The 21,209-nt window shown below is 43.3% G+C and overlaps 1 protein-coding gene across 6 annotated transcripts; it reads right to left on the bottom strand.

Annotated features, from left to right (window-relative positions):
* Positions 1-1,437: 1,437 nt before the first annotated feature.
* LOC138618678 (catenin delta-1-like) lies at positions 1,438-20,801 on the bottom strand. Of its 6 annotated transcripts, none has more exons than XM_069694588.1 (22): positions 20,537-20,801; positions 15,566-15,712; positions 13,896-14,059; positions 11,472-11,540; positions 11,247-11,366; positions 10,870-11,132; positions 9,908-10,189; positions 9,567-9,807; positions 9,227-9,449; positions 8,641-8,833; positions 8,384-8,501; positions 8,115-8,268; positions 7,885-7,902; positions 7,479-7,547; positions 6,932-7,059; positions 6,645-6,795; positions 5,872-6,061; positions 5,339-5,547; positions 5,190-5,231; positions 5,010-5,077; positions 4,754-4,808; positions 1,438-3,247 (listed from the first exon to the last, which is right to left on the bottom strand). In XM_069694588.1, the coding sequence occupies exons 3-22, from the start codon at positions 14,052-14,054 to the stop codon at positions 3,189-3,191; spliced, it is 2,811 nt and encodes a 936-aa protein (XP_069550689.1). In that variant the 5' UTR covers positions 14,055-14,059; positions 15,566-15,712; positions 20,537-20,801; the 3' UTR covers positions 1,438-3,188. The 6 variants fall into 6 exon arrangements, with proteins under 6 accessions (XP_069550689.1, XP_069550687.1, XP_069550685.1 ...); XM_069694586.1 differs by lacking the exon at positions 20,537-20,801 and adding an exon at positions 17,098-17,156 and having other exon boundaries at positions 4,704-4,808; XM_069694584.1 differs by lacking the exon at positions 20,537-20,801 and adding an exon at positions 17,098-17,156.
* Between the last annotated feature and the right edge of the window lie 408 nt (positions 20,802-21,209).

Below are 21,209 nucleotides of genomic sequence, written 5' to 3'. Positions count from 1 at the left end.
GTGCTTACTAATGTGATAAGTGATCACAGACAAAATACAGTTTTAAAATGTCAGCTGTCTGAGTTGGACAAATCAAATGGCCTAATCCCAAACAGGCGTTTGTAATGGCCGACTCCCTCTTTGTTTCAGGTTCCCTCAGCATCGAAACGAAAATGTTAAATCTTTTACTAAGGTGCTAACTATCCTTGTTATTCACCCGAGCACCAACACAAATGTGTTCATTGTATTTAGCATTTAAAGTGGTTAGGTAATGAAAGTTACTATTGAATGCTTGGTCAGATTTTTGGATTTGTTTACTAATCATCTTTCAACATTTCTGAAAAGTAAAACGGCGTGAAACAGTGTTTATATTGCTCAACGCAAGACATTTAAAGGGCAACAGTGTTCATGCACATCTCTCTTCTTGCTGTTCATTAATGTCTTTGGGTTTTCTCTTTTTCATCTTGTTCATTAACTTTCCTTGAAAACAATACTCATTATGTTCCACTTTGAGAGTAAAATCTTCAGAGGAAACGGCAGCAAAAATAAAAGTGCAGAGAAAGTAAAAAATAATGGAAAATAACTTCTTTCCTTCACTGCTGAACAAAATCAATTTCTTCCCCACAATGTCATATTTTGTAGACTTAACTAATCAAAGATAAGCAACCAATCAACTGATAATAGCTGCAGGTAAAATTTAGGTTGATCTATCTACAAACGTGAAAGTCTTTAACTTTGTTTAACTAAACTCCGTCATGTAGCTAGACATGATCTCAGTAGCTATGCAGCCCTGAATCTTATTCATTAAATTAAAAGGGGACGTTTTGGCCGACGCATACACAACATAGCCTGACTAATTTCAAACTTTCACACCTCGACATGTACTCAACGCACTCGTGATCCAGCAGCTGCTTCTCAGTCCGTCTGGGATGAATGCCAGATGTGCTGCATGCTGGAAATGCAACTTTCATGTCCTCAAACAACCCCCACGTATTTCTGTGGCATGTCAGGAGCCTGACAAACAAACACACGACACCGTAAGAAGTTCAACGTGCAGGTCAGTGTGCAACCGAAGACAACAGCAAAGCTGGGAATATGAACGATGTTAAGTGTATTTAACATTATGTTTGAGAGTTAAATCGGCTTTCTGTCGGTATGAGCATTCGACAGAGGACAGTTTGGGGTCTTAAAACATGAATGTGCTGGTATTGAGTTTAAAAAGGTCTGGTGACACTCACAGACAGCAAGCCTTTGATAATTACCTTCATAGAGCACACCGATATTAGAAAGTGGATATCAAACATGGCGTCAACTTTAGAAAGTTTGGCATTTGCATTAAAAAGGAGAAGAGGGGATGAAATTACAGACTGCCCCTTTAATTAGACAAATTTATCTACACGATACACAAGTCCTTTCTCACCTCATCCAACAGCCACATCAATCACACGGTACCAAGTCTGGTCTAAGAAAAGATCTTTATTTATAAAAACAACAGTATTACCAGTTACATACTTCACTGAAAAAAGCAACTTCTCAGAGCCAAGGCAGGTATGAATGGTACATCATAACTTTACATGGATAGGCAACAGTACAAATATACTATGTGTGTGAAGAGTAAAAAAAAAAAAAAAAAACATGATTGGTCTCTTTTGCCTTTAAAAACAACTTGGTTGTGGAAGTGGGAATAAAAAGTAGAACAAATTGCATAATGCTCTCACCCGCCACTTCCACACATACAAACCCCAAAAAATAATACAAACAAATCGGACACGAAGGGAAGAAAGTAGAACAGAAAAAAAAAAAAAGGTAAAAACAAATGGATCATCACCAACATGTGCTTTTTGTCCACCTCCTAATTTAAATTAAAACATCAGCGTCTCTCCCCGATCTGTTTGTTAAAACTCGAGTCTCCTCCGAGTGAAAAAGTCTCCCAAACTGTTTTCATGTACAACGGTATAAACTGAAATGAAATGTGCAGGTTTAAAAAAAAAAAACTCAAGACTTCAATAGCAGATAATTCTTCCAAATAGTCTTGTTTGTCAAAAACTAACCTGCTGAGCAGGTTGTTTCTATAGCATAAATCTTTTACAGGAGAGACAGGAATGTTTCTTGTTTCTGAAGATGTAGGTCAACATATTTTAGTGGTTTAAGTAGTGTTTGTTCACAGCTTCACATTTCAGTACCAGATTGTATGTGTTGTAGTGGTACGCTCAGCTAAATCCAGACAGAAAAGCTCAAACAAAGTAGCTGAAATGATCTTTTTTTTTTTCACTTGGGGAGTAAAAATTAGTAAAGTATCAAAACACAAAAAAAGAGGCAGTAGGTACATATATATATATAAAAAAAAAAAAAAAAAAAAAAAACTTATCATAGGAAGAGGGGCACACAGTTAAAAAAAAAAAAAAACAGGCAGCATGACTGATGGAAAAATTAACATGTGGTGTTTTATGGGTCTGGTCCGTGCACACACGCACAAAAAACACACCCAAAAAGGTCCATATTCATTTTCCGCCCACACACACACACACACACACACGCGCACGGCCATAGGTTTACTGTATAACAAATGTACACACTCCTGCCCTTTCTGGTCTATGCCTGTGCTCATCCCAAACAGAGAGAAAATAACTCTAGACAGGAAAATAACTCCTATATAAACAACATTCTCAATCTACAGGGTGGACTGTCAGCGTGTCCCGACCTCCCAACAATCCCAGTGAAGGGATAATTTAAATTAATGAGCCAAAACTAATGCAGTCATCCCAGTTTTCTTTTTATATACAGTATATACCCTATATGGATGTCTAAATACAAATTCATCATTAGGATGCAGGTGTTGGCAGCAACATGTCGACCATGACAAAATTGACCAAAGAATGTTGACGAGAGCGAGATGAAGTAAAAACAAGCAGGATGACAACACCAGAATTAAATGATTGTCAACAAAGGTGATTGCCTTTACAGAAGAATCATAATTTATAAACGGAATATATTTCTGCTGCTACAGTTGAATGAATTGGTAAAAAGTAGTACGTGTTCTGTACATGCGCGTTGCTCTATTGCTCGCAACACAGCCGCTTTCTTTGGATGCCAACCCTCATCTTTTGATACCATCTGTGTGGTGATAGGAGAGAGAGAGAGAGAGAGAGAGAGAGAGAGAGAGAGAGAGAGAGAGAGAGAGAGAGAGAGAGAGTCGGGATCTTCTCTCCTCAGTAGCAGTGGTAGGGCAGGGAAGGCCCAGTCTGGGTGATGCACACTATCAGTTTTTCTGGAGGAACAGAGCGAAAACACATCGATTAAAACAGAATCAGAACGCAAGCGTAGAAATAAAAATGAAAGCATAAATAACACAAAAGCAACACACAGACTTATTATGCGGCATCAGTATGGCACGCTGCACACTAGTGCTGTCACAATGATCGACCCCTTCAATAATACTGTGGCATCCTTCTCAGGCTGAAGTACAGATACGATTTTAATGCAGAAAAACCTTGTTTGTACATCCTACTGTGTGTATATTACTGTGCTTGTGTATGTTAATTAAATTACTGTTTCTGGCCGTCTGGAAATTATTTACATTTAATGACACACTGAAAAAGATTCACAGTTATCTGAAGTTATTTTGAGGTCAGACTTTTCTTTTGCATAAAATCTATAATTAGAGGAAAGTTGATATGACCACTGACCACTTCCCAACAATGCTCCCTACCCACTTCGGCCTGTTGCTCCATTATGTATTTTAGTATTCAAACCATTACTTTTTTATTTTTGACTGCACTTTCAAAATGCATAACTGCAATACCCTAAATAAATGTAAGCACAGGAAGTGCTCCTCATGCTATCAGTGTGTGGTTTGTCATGTGATGGCCTGAACTGTGTCCTGAGCATTTTTTCCATATACTGAAACCAATCCCACCAGCTCTGGTCATGTGTTCATTAAAGTGAAGCAGAAGTACAATTACAGGACTGTAATGTTATCAATTATTTTTTCAGAGGAACTCATATGCCTTTCTTTTTCTTTTCATTACTTCCCCTTCTTCTCTCAGTCTTTGTTGTTATGCGTTTACTTTTTCCTTGTTTAATCTCCATTCTTTTCTTGACATGAAATAATTAGTAATAGGTTGCCTGTTCCATGGCACACTTCAAACAATCAAATAAATTAAATCTTACATTCTGGTGCTTGTGTTGTTGTAGTACCCTGCATAACCACTAGGAAGTGCTTTCGGACATAAATCATGCCGCACTGGCATCAAGTAACAAAACGACAGTGTTGAAACACTAAACTACCTTCTTAAAAGGGAGTGTAAGTCCTCTCCGTCAGTTACTGATACTCTAAGACAACACCAAATGATACTGCATTATTAATTCATATTAAAATTAGCTTTGATAACAGTCAAAAGTTCTGGTATTGTGACAATACTATTGTACAAACTGCAGTTATTATTCTGGGGTTTAAGTCTTTAGTTATCAGCCTGGGTTCAAATCTACACTGACAGACTGCATGGACCACAATGGACAAGGAGCACCTTGCAGCATACTATACCAGCATGTACACAGCACATCAGGGAGTCATATAGTTGAGCACCAGTACAATAGACCTCTGCCTGTGTTTCAGTGCACCATCATAGACACAGACCAGGTTTCACTGGGGGCTTAAAGTTATAAGAGACAAAAGGAAAAGAGCTGAGAGAGTCCATGCAGGATTAGAGGTCAGTTGGACATACCATGCTGTTACATGCAGAGAGGGGGGTAGAGGGGAGGGGGAAGGGCTAACCATCGTAGGAGTCCAACAGAGGCAGGGAGCCCTTTCTGCCCCCATAAACCCCTCGCTGAGAGACAACCAGAGAGAGAGAGAGAGAAAGAACATGGACAGGAAGTGAGTGTGAAAAAAGAAAAGGTGTCAGTAATTGTGAGGTTTTAAAAGGTTACAGTCAGGAAATAGTTACAGTTGTGCAGGTGGTTAGGGATTAGTGTAGTTATGAAGTCAGCAATCCAAACTGTGAAGGTGCGTGCCAACGATTTAAAAGTACCGGTAAAGTGTCTGTGGTCTCATCCAGAGTGTGTCTCCTCTCCCTCTGGTCCAGTGTAGAGTAGGCTTCTGAGTGGATGAAAAATATGACCACAGTTTTACTCCTGAAAAACATCATTTCTACACAATTTTGTTTTAATAAAAAAAAAAAAAAAAAAAGCAGCAAAGGTGAATTACTAACCAGGGCCAAGGTCATTCAGTGGAATCATATCTCTCTTCTCCCCTGCGATAGCGCAAAAACAGTCACAAGTTAAGCTAAATAAAAACTTGCCATACGATGGAAACACTTTCAAAATGCTTTTGAGCATAAATCGTTTCCGTCCCACCGACCTCTGCCCAGTAAGGGTGTGGTGCTGTCTTCGTAGGTGCCGTTAGCTCGGGGGCTGGGGCCGTTGCTGGTACTGGTGTTGGGGTTAAGGTTGACCATGAAGTCTGTCTTCTTCCAGCCATCTTTCTCGAGAGGCCGTCGCAGCTCCTTGTGAGCCCAGATGAGCTGCAGCACCTGGCCCGCCCCCCGCACCTCACGATCGGAGCGCTTCCTGCAGGACACACAAGACATTCGTTCACATTAATCACGTGTTCATTTCTTAAATTCACTAAAAGTCAGACACTTCACCCGTAGCCCAGCTTCTGTTGAATATATAGATCAAAATCATCATTTAGCTTTTAAATACTGCATTGGCATATTTATTTTCAAGGGTGGCTCTTTATCGGTACAATACGGAGATATCTTCTTTAAACATATCCATTTTATCTGCCCTACCATCATAAAACACACTGTTGTATACGCAACAGCACCTGGTCAACAGAAAACACACTGAAAGCACTATTTTTTTTTTTACTTCTATTGAGAACACACGTACCCGTCCTTGGTAATGAGCACCACCCTCTCTATGCCCGAGGCTCGGAGGGTCTTTGCTGCCTCCATACTGGTGCCGAGCACCTCAGCCAGCGTGCTTAGTACCGACACCACCGTCTCCTCTGATAGAGCGCGGCCAGACTGACTCTGGCTTTCGGGCAGGTTGGCCACGAGGTGAGGCACTGCATGCAAACCTACAAGAGAAACAATAGCCGCGTTTCCACGAAGCCCAAGATGCAAATTAAAACCAGTCTAAAAACACAAAGAGTGAGAATGCTTCATATAAAACGCATAACTCAGCATAAGTAGGGCAGAAAAGTGAACATTATTGGATACTCTTGTTACTGCTGTTGAAAGCAGCACAATGATGGCAAATAATGCGCTAAACACACGATAGACAGTTTTTCCCCACCCGCATTCTGCAGTGGCCCACCTCTACTCTGCCTCTGATTGGCTCTGAACCTATTATTCCTACTCAAACCATTTCACTAACCTCACAAAAAAAACAAAAACAACAAGTACTAGCCAATCAGTCAGGGGAGATGTGGGTCGTCGCAGAATGTGGGTGGGAAAAATTAAGGCGATCACATACATGCGATATTAAGCAGTTTTGCGCATGTCAAGATGTGATGATTTTAAACTGTAAAATTTTGTTTAAAAAAAAAAAAAAACACACAAACTTGTCCAAGTGCATCGATTATGATATCCAGCAAAATGAGACATTTGAGGCATGTTTTTAAATGATATCCGGGCATGTTATGAAACCGACAATCTCACCTAGCAGTTCACAGTTACGGTTGTCGATAGCGAGGTTCCTCAGGGCTCCAGACATCGCTCGAACCACGCGGTCATTGCCATGAGCCAGCAGTTCTGCCATCATGGGGAGACCCTTCTCGAGACGCACAGTGGCCCTGATATAGCGACCATACTGAAGCAAAGAGAGGACGTGATGAACATTGGTTTAAATTCAAGAAAAAGAACCACAGACCTCATCACAGCAGGTTCATGCACTTTAAAAGATTCCATTTCTCCTGGAAACATTGTTTATAAGAAATGGTATTTACAGTCCATCGGCCAGCACACAGATTCTGGATGGCACCGGCAGCAGCCTCGAGCACGGAGGGGTTCTTGCTCTCGCTGAGCAGCGATGTGTAAATACGGACCACCTCTGGTTGGAACAACAGCTCATAACCTGAAACCCACAGAAACAGAAGAGTAAAAGCTTAAATTCACCGAGTTTGACCAACATCAACACTTTCGCTGGACACAGATAAAACCTTCACTCCACCAACCAACTCGCTACCAGCTGAGCGTGGCATTGCGGGAATTCTCAGACTTGACCTGAAACATCTTAATCTAAATAATGGGACTGAAGAAGACAAACCAACAGTCTCATCTTTCAAACAGAAGAGATTTTCTGAGACGGATATAAAACTTGTGCAAACATCCACTGAAAAAAGGCGTCCCGTTTTGGACTTGATTTCATCATTTGCAAAAAAAAAAAAAAAAAAAAAAAAAAAAGCTGATGGCAGCACTGAGACAACTAATTAGGACATTAGGGGATTTTTGTTTTGTTTCTCTACATACTGATAAATTAAAAGACACACATACCTTTGGCAGGTGTTGTCCTCTTTGGGATATCAACCTGATCTCCACTTCCATCATCGCCGTCCTTCTTTCCTGCAGACAAAAAAAAAAAAACAAAAAAAAAGGAGATAAGAACAGAGACTGAGCAGAAAAAACAAAGACTAATTGAGGTCAGGTGAGATGAGCGTGTAGATATCCTCAGTCTTCTACTTTGGCACATTGTTGTTTGAAATGCGAACATGCAAACAGTGGAACAAGTACCGTCGGCATGCAACGTCATTTGTGTGACATCAAGTGATCATGCCCGCGTAACGCATGTGGAGTCAACATTATTAGACGTGTCTCTGGGGAAGGTTTATTGCGGGTTAGTAAAATAAGTGATGAGAGGGTGTCAGTATTTCATGACATTCATGACAACACAGAATCTTACCTTTGGAAAACCACTCATCTAAACACGGCAGAGAGAAAGGGCGAAGTGAAGGAGGGTGGGAAGAAAGGAGGGAGAAGAGGAAAAGGGGGAAACAGTGGTAGACTGTGAAAAACAGCGACAGGTGCTTCCTCCAGCAACAAGCTCAAACCCACCAGCAACTGCCTGCCTTTTAACGGCTAATCTCTCCGACGCAGTGCAACGCTGAGATGCGATGGTTGTCTGACACTGACCTTTGCCCTTTCGAGAGCCAAAACAGCCGCCTTTGTTAGCTGGAGCCGGGCCCTGGCTGAGGGGTATGGTCTCTGCGTAGCGCTCCCAGCCAGGGACTTCACGGTGAACCTGATAGGACAGATTCCGCAGGAGACAGACACAGTTCTCCACCAACTGCGGGAGGGAAGACAACACGATCAAACACGGAGAAAAAGTGCTTTCATCTCGGGTACAAAACCCAGAGATGAGACATGCCAGGCGTAAGAATCTGTGACTGTCTAACAGTTACCTTATTATCCACATCTTTGCGGTTGATCTGTGACTGGACAATGTACATAAGTGAATCCACCAGTCCCGTGCACTCTCTCAGCTTTCGCCTGGCCTCGCTGCGCTCCGAGCTCACATTCCTGTTGGAGAGGGGGGAGGGGGGGAGAGAGAGAGAGAGAGAAGCTTGAGCACATAATTGCATGTTTTCCTTTCAAAATAAGCCACTCTCTCTCCTCCTTCAACTTCCTCTCGCTTCCCGTCCATTGATCCCTTGCATACCGAAGGCAGCCGGCAGTGTTGGTCAAGGCGGTCTCCCACTCCAGATGGCGCGGTTTGCAGCTTTCTTCTCCTCCGTTGCTCGCTCGCTCCCAGCCCGAGTGGGGAACTACCACCTCGTCGGCGAGGGCGTGCAGGGCGTGGTCCACGATCTCCATCTTTACTGAATCGTGGGAGGACAGGTTCCACAAGGTGCCTGGGACAAAACAATATATACCGTCACTGTTACGGCAATATCCCTTAAAAATGAGAACATACAACACATAAATAAATCGTGCTACAGTTCTCAAAAAGTCAGATCTCCTCTCCTTCGTTCATCCCTGTTGTGTATTCCGACTTGTCAAGTCGTTTCGCGTGATCATGTCATGTTCCGAGTCATATTTATTTATTACAGCACACCATAATAACTTGTATGTCACATTTGATTTGATATCTTTTAACTCAATTTATGTATTACATTTACGCTTTTAATGACCAAACTAGGTGTGCGTTTTATGTCATGAGAGAAACTTAAAGGGTTCAACGAGAAGCTACACGTCAGAAAATATAACCGAAATATTTTAAACGGGCATCATATGAGCCGTGATACCTGTGATGGTGTCGGTGAGGTCCTGGCCGTGGGTTTTCCGCAGCAACCTGACCAGAGCAGGCACTCCGTCGCAGTTCTTAATGGCGATCTTGTTGTCTGGGTCTCGCCCATATGAAATGTTCTTTAGTGCCCCGCAGGCCGAGTGGTGCACCTCCTTGCTGGGGTGGTCAAGCAGTGACACCAAGGAAGGGATGCCCTTCAGGCGACGCACCTCTGATTTAACCTAAACGTAAAATTAAAAAAAAAAGGTTGGCTGTGTGACCACTGGGATTTTCAACACAAACAGAGAAATTATAGAGAAATGCTAATATTCTGCATGTGACTGTGAGGGTTGTTTCACCTTGTCATTTTTGAATGTGAGATGCTGAAGGAAGGCAGCAGCGTTGGTCTTGACGGGGTCCAGGCGGTAGTTCAACATGGCGATCACCTCCGGTAGCTCTGGCTGTCTCCATGAAGTGGGAGGAGCCTTTCTCAATGTGCTGTCCAGGGAGGCCATGCTGCCCCTCTCCATTGCCATGGAAACGCCCCATGTGTAAGGGTCAATTCCTCCCATGTCACCATCCAAAGTATCCTCACAGCTCCTGCAAGGCGCAACAGACAGAGAAACATTTTGTTAAGAACGTCACAAATTATAGATTAAATAATCCATATTAACTTCAGAACAGCACATTTGAGTTTTACCTGAGTCTTCGTCTGTCCATACCCCCGGGGCCCGGCCCCAGGCGTGGCATGGTCCCATAGCCTCCAGGGTGCATGGGTTGAGGCCCCATGCCATATTCATCGTATCCCACACTGCGCTGATCATCCTCCAGACCGTAGTGGGCGTGGCCATACCGCATCTCCATGGCAGAGCCCATGGCCCTCATGCCCCGGCCCACCTGGGGCTGCGCTGCATATGGGTCAAGCTGCTGACGGCTCGGAGCCCGGTAGCCAGAGTCCAGAGTTCTGTAGCCATCAACTGGCCTGAGGAATGATGGGAAGTAAAAACAGCCACTGAAGTATAATCAGACTGTAGGATAAGCGCTGTTAAAAAGGTACAGATCAACATGTGTTGGTAGTTTCAAAACCCTGCTTCTAACCAGAGTCAAAACTAGGTCTGACACGTCAGGGTCTGAGGATTAATGAGGAACAGGTGTTCACAGACTACTGTCAGATTAATATGGCGTCATCTTCTAAAATTCTCGACAACAAATTTCTCTTCGTTCAGTCTCGGATGTACCTGACTGAATAAGAACATGTTATATGAAAAGAGAGTATAAAAGAAGGAAATCACGGTTAAACTAGTTTGGCCACAATTTTTGTTGAAAGTTTTCACCAAATATTTGGATGCCCACTTTTAGAGAACAAAAAAAATAAGGTTAGTGGTTGAAAGAGGTCAGTTTTATGATATTATGGTTTGAGTGGTTGAATGGGAACAAAATGTGTACATATGGCTTTTGTCAAGCACAGAGTTTGTGTGTAGTGATGATATAACTGTGATGCATTCATTTTAATGAAGCAAAATAGGAAATTATGACTTTACACACTGATAAAAACCAAAAATCTCATTTACCATGTCGTGTTTTCGGATGAACTACCCATTAAGACAACATATTCCTGGATGTACAGCAAAACAATCAGTACAACTGTCTCTGCCCCTGTACCTGTAACGTTCGTCCATGTGCGAGCCCCTGCTCAGACTAGTGTAGGCCTCTGAAGGCGGACCTCCCCGGTAGTCGTCGTAACCTCCAACAGGGCCATAATGGTAGTTTCGGGGTACTGTGGCCGTGGGGTAGTCTCCTCCGCCAGGTTGCCTGTAAGGACGGTCCAGTGTGGCGCTGTAGACGCCCATACCGGGCATCGACATTCCCCCATCAATGGACATCGAGTCAGTGGGCAGGACTGTGCGCGAGATTGGTTTCTTCATCTGCGGGATGGTGAGATCACAAGATTAATGTATCAAAAACATTTATGGGTATTTTAGACCTCAATCAAGTCTGATGATGTCAACGAAGCTAAAACATGCGTCACGTTAACTTACCCCATTGTCTGACCGCCGTGTGGTTCCCTCGTCAGAAAAGACGGAGTGCACTTCCTGGGAGTCGTCTTCTGGTGTGTAGCTCTCATCTTGAGCGCCGTGTGCAGGGTCCACCATCCTGTACTGTAGCAGAGATGCCACACATGTAAATGTTTAAATCTCCGTCATTTACTGCAGACCACAAAACCCATTAATTTTGTATGATCGACTACATACAAAGACACGTACCTGTGTGCCGTTTATGTACGAGTCAGTTAGTTTCAGTCGTTCTATGTCTGCATCCCCTAAACGCCCGTTCTGGGATGAGAGAGAAAAGACACAACTGTGAAACACATGGTGCAGACATTTTAAATATCATATCATTTCGCTGAAACAACATGAGACGTGAGGTTAAAAGCATGCTTCCCGGTAGTCAGTGTTGTCTACTTTCTGACAAGCACGCAGATGATATTACTGCCGAGAAGCACATTCCCGTCCCTGCATGCTTATGGTCTGTGAATCAATGCCAGATAAGGAGGAGGACGTTTTGGAACGCAGCCACTCCTCCTCACACCCTACTTCTTACTAAACTCTTATATAATCAATGACTGTCACACTGAATGACTTGAACGCTTTCCACCTAACTCAAGAGTACCGTTCACTCTTAATGCAATAACTGCCTTAAGATATCAGCAATCACATGCATGCACTGCATAATCGGGCTGCTTTGGAAATCTTTTGCCGCAATCGTCCCTCTGCCTTGATTTGTACCAGTTTCAGTGTCATACCTCTGACTAAAATAACTGAAAACTAATTTAGGCGTCTAATCAAAAACAGAGTCACAACTTATTTGCAACAGAAACCACCGCACCTAATGTTATGTCCACAAGGAGGCAGGGCTGTTTTTAAAAAGCAAGGGGAAGTGTGGACTGTGCTTAGATAACAAGAAGGGCTTACTTCCTCTCTAGCTACAGCTCTACAGTCCTTCCTGCAATATGTCCTCATTTACAGGCAACCATTTGAAGCAGAGCTGGCAGAGCATACATGTCTTTATCATCGTTAATATTTCTGGATATAAAACTTGGACTGTTATCACAAGGCCAAGAACACAAAATAATGCTTTCTTAGTCTTTATGCTTTCAAGGATTCAAAAGAGACAAAACATAAGATCTAATCCATGTCAGCAAGCCCTCAAAGGAAGGAAAGCAGTCAGATCTTAAACTATTTTACTCTGTCAGTGTACAAAAGCTGAAAACGTAGTTAACATTTCTACCCTTGAACGAGTGTTTCCTGAAAGAATAATGTTGATAGCTCTGTGTTACTACGGTCCGATCAAACTACAAAATGGAACAAGACGGCAACATTAGGAACGTGTCCAACTTTAAATAAAAATGCACAGTGGGAGTCTTGAACCTCTCCAGACATCTGAACTGATCTTAAACTTAAAAACAGACATGAAGTCATTTTTAGCAAGACCAATTCAATGACTTGTATCCAGAACAAAATTGGTTTTAGTTTACAATCAAATTAAGTACCTTTACAAAAATGCTCAATGCTGCCATTAACAGTCAAACAAACAATATTTGTGGAATTAAAGCTGATATGAATAATAATTGCCACAAGTTAACCAACAACTATTTTAATATTCAATTAAATATTGATGCAATTTTTAAAGCAAACATTCCTAAACTTTGTCACTGCCCACATGTTAATAGTTCTCTATGGTAGTAATTTTAATTTCCTGGGATTCAGACAAAACAAACAATTTGAATACATCAGCATGTGCTTCAGGAAGTTGTGATGGACATTTTTATAGGACAAAACAATGAATTGAGAAAATAATCCGCTTATGAAAATAAAATAGATGCAGCTCTGAAGAGCATGTTAAAGTCTCTGATGTTAAAAACTTTTGTATAATCTCATATTCTATATGATCACAACACCCAACACATGGGCAGACTTGTGAAGCAGAAAGAACAAATACTAGTGATTTTACAACATAACTGCATAAATGGAGACAAAAACAAAAATCCATCAATACACAAAAGATAATTGCATGCAAAAGAATATGCAGTGTACCGCAGGAACAACAAAAGAGATAAATGTGCTTTAAATGAAAATGAAAGCATAAACTCCAGAGTGAAGAGATTCTTTTGGATGCAGGACCATGTGACACATGCACGACAGATGACCTCGTTCCACATTGTGACATGCTGGAACAGACAGGAAAATGACTGGAATTCCACAACAGGGGGCAACGAAAGGTGTACGCGTGTGTCAGAGTGCATCCGGTGAGTGACACTAAAGGCATGCATAAAGTGTGACGATTCCCTCAGGCATGCTATTAGTAACAGTAGCGTAGTTAAAGTACGTGCAGGCATGAGCTGATATATTTGCTGATGAGAGCTTGAGGAACAGATGGTATTTAACCGTCTTCGCCGACTCTATGTCTTTAATGATAACAAACGCAAACGCACACACGAACTTGCCAGGCGCTGGTGGAGAGGAGGCCGAGCCGAGGAGAGACAGGATGATGGATGAATGTAGAAAATGATGCATGAATTTACTGGAAGGATTGGATGGAGGGAATAATGAGCCATGTAGGTGGAGGTAAAAGATGGAGGCTACAAGAGGCTCGAGATGGGGTTGTTTTGGTTCTTCGGGGAGTGTTACCTGTATGTGAGGGAGGGGATGACCCAGGGTCGAGGGGCTGGTGGCGGGGAGGCCCACTCTCCTCCTCTCCTCCTCCAGCGCCCGGGTCAGCTGTTCAAACTGCACCTCCTGCTCCCTGACCGACTCCAGCAGAGCCGCTGCGCTCTCACACTGCTCCATACACACTACATGGCCCCAAGGGGAGAAAGCGGGATGTTACACACATCCATACAGCCTCAAACACACGAAAGCACAGCGAGTGTGTGTGTGTGTGGGGGGGTGGGGTGGGGGGGGGTCTAACAAAAACAGACCCTCCAAAACAAAGTAGAGCGAGATCTGGTGAACTCAGGATTTTGGAGGCTGATAGTAAGCAGGAAGGGTTATTTTCAACCTATTGAATGTATCCACTAAAAGACCTTGTTTGGTAACCGAGGCCGAGATGTCTTCCAGAAAAGCACAATATTTAATCTTAAATGTTAAAGTTGATTGTTTTGACCTGTAAAGACACGTTTCTATCACTCCTAAATTTCACTTGAGGGTTTGCACAACATCTATTGCTTGGAAAGACTGTAACGACTGAGTCACTCATTCAGGTTTTTCTTTTCTCCCACGTGCATCACTTACAACTGAAGTCACAACAGTGAAATCATTCCAGGGTTGTAGTGTGTGAAAGGAAAATCTACCCAACTGGTGCCATCGAAAAGCATACGTCAAATTACCCAATGTTGGGAATTTGAGGTCGACACAATACAAGATAAAGTGTGTAATGACGATAGAGGGTAGAGTCAGACGCTTTGAAACCCTGGTTCCTGTACTGACCAAAAATACAGCAACATATTAATCCCTATAATGTGAAGGTAGTTACTGATATCGTATTTGTCGACATCACAGGGTTTTTCCTACCATTAGAACTTGGGTGCAGCACCAAAGCTGTTTTCTGGGCATCACCTCATGTGGAGAGCATCAAAACTAACTAAATGACTTTTTCCAGATTTAATAGTTATTGCTGCTCCACAATAGACTTCTTTAGCAAGTTTTGTCTTAAAGCCTTTTGAATGCCGTTAATTTAGCTGCCCCAGTTTCTCCAAATTTAGAACATTTTTACAAATATTGTAGTAATAATAATAATAATAATCAATCAATTAATTGCATATTCTGAAATTTCTTGTGTGTGCGGGAGGCAAAACTCCCACCAAATATGGGCACCCAAGTCTAAGTCTTCAACACTTCAAGAAAACACTGCATCATCCCTATCATGCATGGAGGTGTCCACTGGGCTTCTAACCCCCACAGATCCTACACTAGAAAGTAAATGTAAATTTAAATTTAAAGGATATGTGACGTCTTGCTAACACGTACATAATTATCTCATTAATCTCAAATTTTGCAACAGGAAAAGACAGTCAAAATGCAAACCTTGGTTGTGCCCTAATTTTATTTGCATTCATGCATCTGCAGCATTAATTACGGTGATAAAGAGATCTACAGTAAACAAAACAAAAAACCTTTCAAAGAAAGATGATGAAACCTGTTTCACAAAAAGAGAACAAACATTTATGGCTTTTCACGATAGCAGGGAGCTTAACACCACAGCACAACATTCAATAAAAGAGAACTGCATACTTCTCCTGATGGTTTAAGCACAAAGCACAACCTCTCAAAAGTCAGGCCAGAAAATCCAAAATACACACCTTCACCTGTGGGCGTGGTTTGGTAGAAGAGGTGAGAGATCACGCCAAGGGTCAGAGGTGGTTCTCTAGTTGTGCATGTGTGGAAGGTCACCGAACAGCCAAGCTCAGAAACAAGGAGGGATGAACTGCAGAGACAGATAAAGAGGGCTGGAGGGAAGAGAATAACAAGGAGAGAGAGACAGAGAGAGAGAGGTGTTTCAGTGAAGACACCTCCGTTTGAAAAACAGCGATACAGTGAGAAAACCGTACAAGTGTGTCAACAGGGTTGCTTTGCTCTGTGAGCAGAAAAGCACAGCAAGAGACAGAGACATACAGTAGCCCCGGCCTTTCAGACACACCCTGTATTTACTCAGCGTTTGGCCTGTGTACAGCAGCCAGCTGTGGGAAGTGGACCAACCTGCAGCTCTCTCTGGGCCAGAGAACATCCACTGTCAGCAAAAACACAAAGCTTTTAGAGATAGTAACAGCCTTCAAGAACCATATGTTCTCCTATCAACTCTTGTTTGTCTTCTCAAGCTGAACTTTTCCGGTTTTTTGTTGTTTTTCTTCCAGCTTTTTCTGTGTAATCAGTTTTCATCTACCTCAGGTCCAACACTGCTCCAGTTCTCTGGACTTAGCTGCCTTTAGTCCTCATACCTATATCCCTTTGTTATCTGGCCTCAAAAAAAAGAAAAAGACATTGTTAAAGCAGAGCCACACACAGACTCAGATCTTCTTATTGCTTGATACACCCTCTGATGCAGCAGCCTGGCTCCTCATGAGCTCTTGCTAGAGAGGGGAATAAACCCAGACATTGCCACACACACCTGCATGACCGGTTGGACAAGGTAGAGGAGGGGCGACCAAATATCAGTTTCTCCCTCTAACTGGCCAACATGCACAGACACACTTTTCAGAGAGCACAGAGTTTGGGCAACAAACAGGGACCTGCATTTACACTTCAGGCAGCAGGTGTTCTTGTGTGTGTGACAGGTAGAGCAAGTGCTAACAGAGCGACGAGCATAGCAGTAATGAGCTCCGGAGATGGTGATGAATGACTCATAGTTTCACCTGGATGAGGTTGTGTAACCCCCCCCCAAAAAAAAGAGACACAGACATAATTACATCACCATACACAGACTATTATGACAGAAAAAGTCATTTTACCAGCTTCTTTAAGCTGGAAAAATGAAGCCTGTCCAGGCTGCGCCTGTGTGTCCATCACATTAATGACTAACACACACACACACACACACACACACACACACACACACACACACACACACACACACACACACACACACACACACACACACACACACACACACACACACACACACACACACACACACAGAGAGACTTCCACATAAATGACTTAAAACTGAGGAAAAGTGGGAATGGCCTGATGAGAAAACGAGGAGTGGCCAAAGTGCATTTCCCAAGACAAAAGAATCTGAAAGAACAGAAACCAGGATTTGTATGCGGGATGAGGCAGACTGACAGGGAGACATGATGTCACATAGACACACTCACCTGGAGTCATAACCTCCTACCTGAGGAAATTACAAACTGCTGGGCTGTACCACACATGACTATATATGGTCATTTCCAGTACAGGGCAGACAGAGATGGGAAAAGTGGAAGAGCCCCAAACAAATAAGGACTAAGGAAAGAGAGGTAACAAGAGGGTAAGCATGAGCTAGAGAGGATGAGGGGAGGGGTTGAGATAAGGTAAGGAGTGCTGAACAAAAGATAAAAGCTAATCTTGCATTCCTGGCATTGTCTCCTGCCAAATCATCACAGCAGCCCCCCCCCCCACTCATCCACTGTGAAAGGACCTTAGCAAGACACTGGCTAATCCTCATTCAGATATCAGTGTTTACTGTCCTTTTGTGGCATTTCAAGGTAAATTGATGGGTCACAGTGCCCCAAACACAATAAAACAAACCATCTCTCCTCAGAGAGTATGTTCCCATAATTTTATTCCACGCATAAACAGTCCAACTCCTCAGCTTATCTCGCGCGCAGAAATTCATAATCATTAACGGTCTATAAGCGATCTTATTTCACTAATGGGCACGACTGTCATTTAGACAAGATAAATTACAAACTGTGATTGATATTCATTGGCAAATGTACATGAGAATGTGATTGTGTGTGTGTGTGTGTGGGGGGGGGTGTGTCTGTGTGTGTGTGGGGGGGTGTCTGTGGTTTGACCACATTCAGGAGGGAATTTGCAGCTGTCAGTCCGGGAGGTTGGTGGAACAATGAAAAGTTTGTGCAAACTAGAGCAACTAGCTCAAGTGTGAAAAGAGTTGGAGAGCACAGAGAACATCTTTGGACACATTTGAGTGTGTGTGCATCACATATTCATGACTTCTACCCTCCACCCGTCTGCCTCCCCCCCCCCCTCCCCCCCCCTCACAGCTGTTACTTTTGGCCTTGAAAGTCAGCAGTGAGTTTCGTTGAACAATGAAAACAATCAATGTCGCCCTGTAGCCAGACCCCTTCCTCTTTCCCTTACCCACTTCCTGAGAAACAGGATGTTATGGATTGAACATCAGAGATGAGTAAAGGGATGTGATGGCTTCTTTGGCTCACCAGAAGCCCTTTTCCACAACATAACTGCTTTTACACAAACCATGAGAGTCTATAAGATGAACACTGGTGCTCCATTTAACAGAGTGCTTTTTTTGTGGTGAAAATCCCCCACTGGCAATATGGATATCATATGACCACAAACCACTTCCCATTTTGCTAATATTGCTCTCCAGCTACAATTCTGCTTTCATTACCTTTTGGAAGCAATCTCTGAATCTGCACAGCCGATGGATCACATTTTCGCTTATTTCTGAAAAATAAATTGACTATTTTTTGGGGGGTTTCTCTGAAAGGGTGAGGAAACACAGTCATGCCCTGTTGAACTTATGTTACTGTCCCGGTAACATAAGTTCAAAATGTCAAGCACCATTAAGGTCAACAACAACACCTGACCAAACCCTGACACACCACAAGTCAGATATCTCCATCTGATTCTGCTGCCATCAGTCAGCATGACTCACTCAACCCAGTCAGAAAGACATCTGCGATCATACGCAAGCACATGTAACCAACAATTCAGCCTTTGTCGACTTAATGAAAACTCTTGCTACTGCAGTAAGGGCCTACACCTGCAAGCAGCAAAAACTCCATCAGTAGCAACACATTCATTGTTCAAATGCACATCTGTTGGCACATCGCAAGGTAGCTGATCAGTGTAACGGCACGCCGGTGTTTCTTCAAGATGAGCACGGTTTGTAATGGGATTGAAGCTTTAGCCCCCTAATCCACTTACCTCCTAACACATACACACGTGATGTTAACATGCACGCACACGCGCACACGCACACACATTAAGGCCCGTTGTGGATTAACCTACGGACTCAAGAGAGCAGACACAATTGAAGTCGGTGCTGGGAGCATGCATCAACTATCAAACAATGACTTGGACACAGGAAAGGGGCACCTGTGGCACTTAAAATCAGCTGCAGACAGGATCTAGTAATACAGAAAGCAGACATACGACATAAACCAGGACTGTCATGAAGGCACTTAATCACACTCCATGAAACCAGTGTTTACAACAAGGGAAAAGCAAGTTTACTTGTTCACACTCTGGCTGACAGTTATCCCCACCCAGGCATTTCCCTGACAAAACAAGTTCACACAGGACCAACCCAACAGGTTCACGGGCGGGCACGCTAATAATCTCAGGCTGTGACAGACGACAAATGGCAGCAGACCACCAGTCAAATACACAAGTAAGACTCAATACACATGTTGGGTCCAGTGTTTTCCCCAAGTTTCTTGGAAGGTGCATGTGTTTGGTGGGAGGTCGGGGGGGAGGATTTTACACGTTTTTATAAAAACACAAACAATCCATTATTATTTCCAAATCAGTGTAGGATGTTCCAAAAAAAAAAAGTTTAAACGCTTGAACAAGTAATAAATAACAACACCCATGTGTAGTTTTAGTGGGAAAAGTCTTTCCCACGTTTTTCCCAATAGGATCTCGCATTCATTTGCATTCATTAAGTGCTCCACCTAAGCTTTGTACTGGGAGAGGCAACCGACTACCTTTCCCAGCTCCCTGGAGGGTTTCCTCCCAGCCAGGTGGTGAAATCTCTTCACCTCCTCCAGCTGATGAAAACCGTCTGCTACCGACAAGAAAGGCGCTCAGATGAGTCTTCAGCTGTGTCACTAACCAGGTCCAAGCACAGTAAATGTACACAGCTGAGGAACCACTGTGTAAACCCGCCTGACCGTCACGGTGTCCTGTCAACTTTTGGGAGATCTTGTCCGTGAACCATCTGGAGCAGCTAACACTTAGCACCTCCTCCTCCTTCCTCCTCCCGCTAACGTAAGATAATAATTGTGGGGCACAAAACAAAATGCCCCGTCGCTATTAAATTACTCCCGCGAACAAAGAAACACGCATTTGAGTTGTGCTAAAACGCTTCTGGCCAGATAAACGAGGATGCTGTAGATCAGATCACCCCCCTCCCTCCTCCTCCTCCTCCCAGATGGGCTTGAATGCTCCCGTGTGACCTGGTTCGTCCGTCCTGCTCCGTTAGCATCACAATAACCCACATAGCGCTAGCGTTAGCATAGCACACAAAGATTAGCCGCGAGAGCCGGAGTCGGGGGGGGGGGGGGCGTTCAAGCCCGGCGGCATTTTAAATCTAATTTAGACCACGTTGTCTTGTTTATCTGCTGCCATTAAAAGGCTCGTTTGAATCACAAGGAGGCGCGGCTTGAACTTTAAAGTTAGCATTGGTGGCTAAGGTTAGCCGAGGGGAGTCGTGTTGTCGATGATGTGACCACTCCTTGCCAACGCTGCAGTGCACCCGCTATATGTGACCAAAAAAAAAAAAAAAAACAAAACAAAAAAAAACAAACCTCTACCCTCCCTCCTTCCCCGATATATCTGCTCACGTTTGTGCATTGACTCACCTTGCTTTCGGAAACCCTGCCCCCGACCCCTTCCAGACTATTCCGTTGTTCGTTGTTTTCTGCCCTCCTTCTCTGGACTTCTGGGTCAAACTCGTTGGAGACGAAGCGACATCACCGAGTTTTCTCTCACAGAGAGGGCGGGATCAACAAGCGGCTTTACCGTAAACACGGCGCAGAGCAGGATTCCTTCTCCCGTACAGGTGTTTTCCGCACGTTTTTCCCAGGCGGGCCCTGTGGTCCACACCCGTACCAGGAGGAGGAGGAGGAGGAGGAGGGGAACAAAAGTATTACCTGCCCAGATTAAAAAAACAGCCTGATGTGAGAAAGCCTGTAATCACAAAATGGAAGAACGGGGATTTAAATTGAGTTGCGTGTGGAGTAAAGAAGCTACCTCCCACCGCCTCCTCTCTCCTCCCATTTATTTCACTGATGTCATTTCATTGATTGCCCAAGAACAATAGTCTGGGAGGAAGCTGCATTTCATGGGGGAAGTACAACAACAGCATTCCACACTAACACGACAAAAACTTTTGGCACATAAAACCATTAACGGTGACCATCACATCACATGTGCTCCATCAGTGCTGAAAAACAGCCCCTTTTTTTTTTTTTTTACATGAATCATGCTTGACCTTAACTATTTTAAAGATCACCTCATGACTGCCCTTCTAAA

This window comes from Brachyistius frenatus, unplaced genomic scaffold, assembly GCF_029030835.1.
Source record: "Brachyistius frenatus isolate BFR_SWC_R1_liver_20210118 unplaced genomic scaffold, ASM2903083v1 Contig_17, whole genome shotgun sequence".
Classification (NCBI taxonomy): domain Eukaryota; kingdom Metazoa; phylum Chordata; class Actinopteri; family Embiotocidae; genus Brachyistius; species Brachyistius frenatus.
Note: the sequence above shows the minus strand (reverse complement) of the source record. Positions and strands in the feature narration are given on the sequence as shown.

Bases quoted from the DNA above. Each gene is read 5' to 3' on its own strand.
- LOC138618678 (XM_069694584.1), bottom strand. From the start codon at position 17,134: ATGTGTGGTACAGCCCAGCAGTTTGTAATTTCCTCAG. The intron at 11,133-11,246 runs GTAAGTTAACGT...ACCATCCCGCAG, and splicing joins CACGGCGGTCAGACAATGGG to ATGAAGAAACCAATCTCGCG. The intron at 6,796-6,931 runs GTAAATACCATT...TCTTTGCTTCAG, and splicing joins TGTGTGCTGGCCGATGGACT to TATGGTCGCTATATCAGGGC.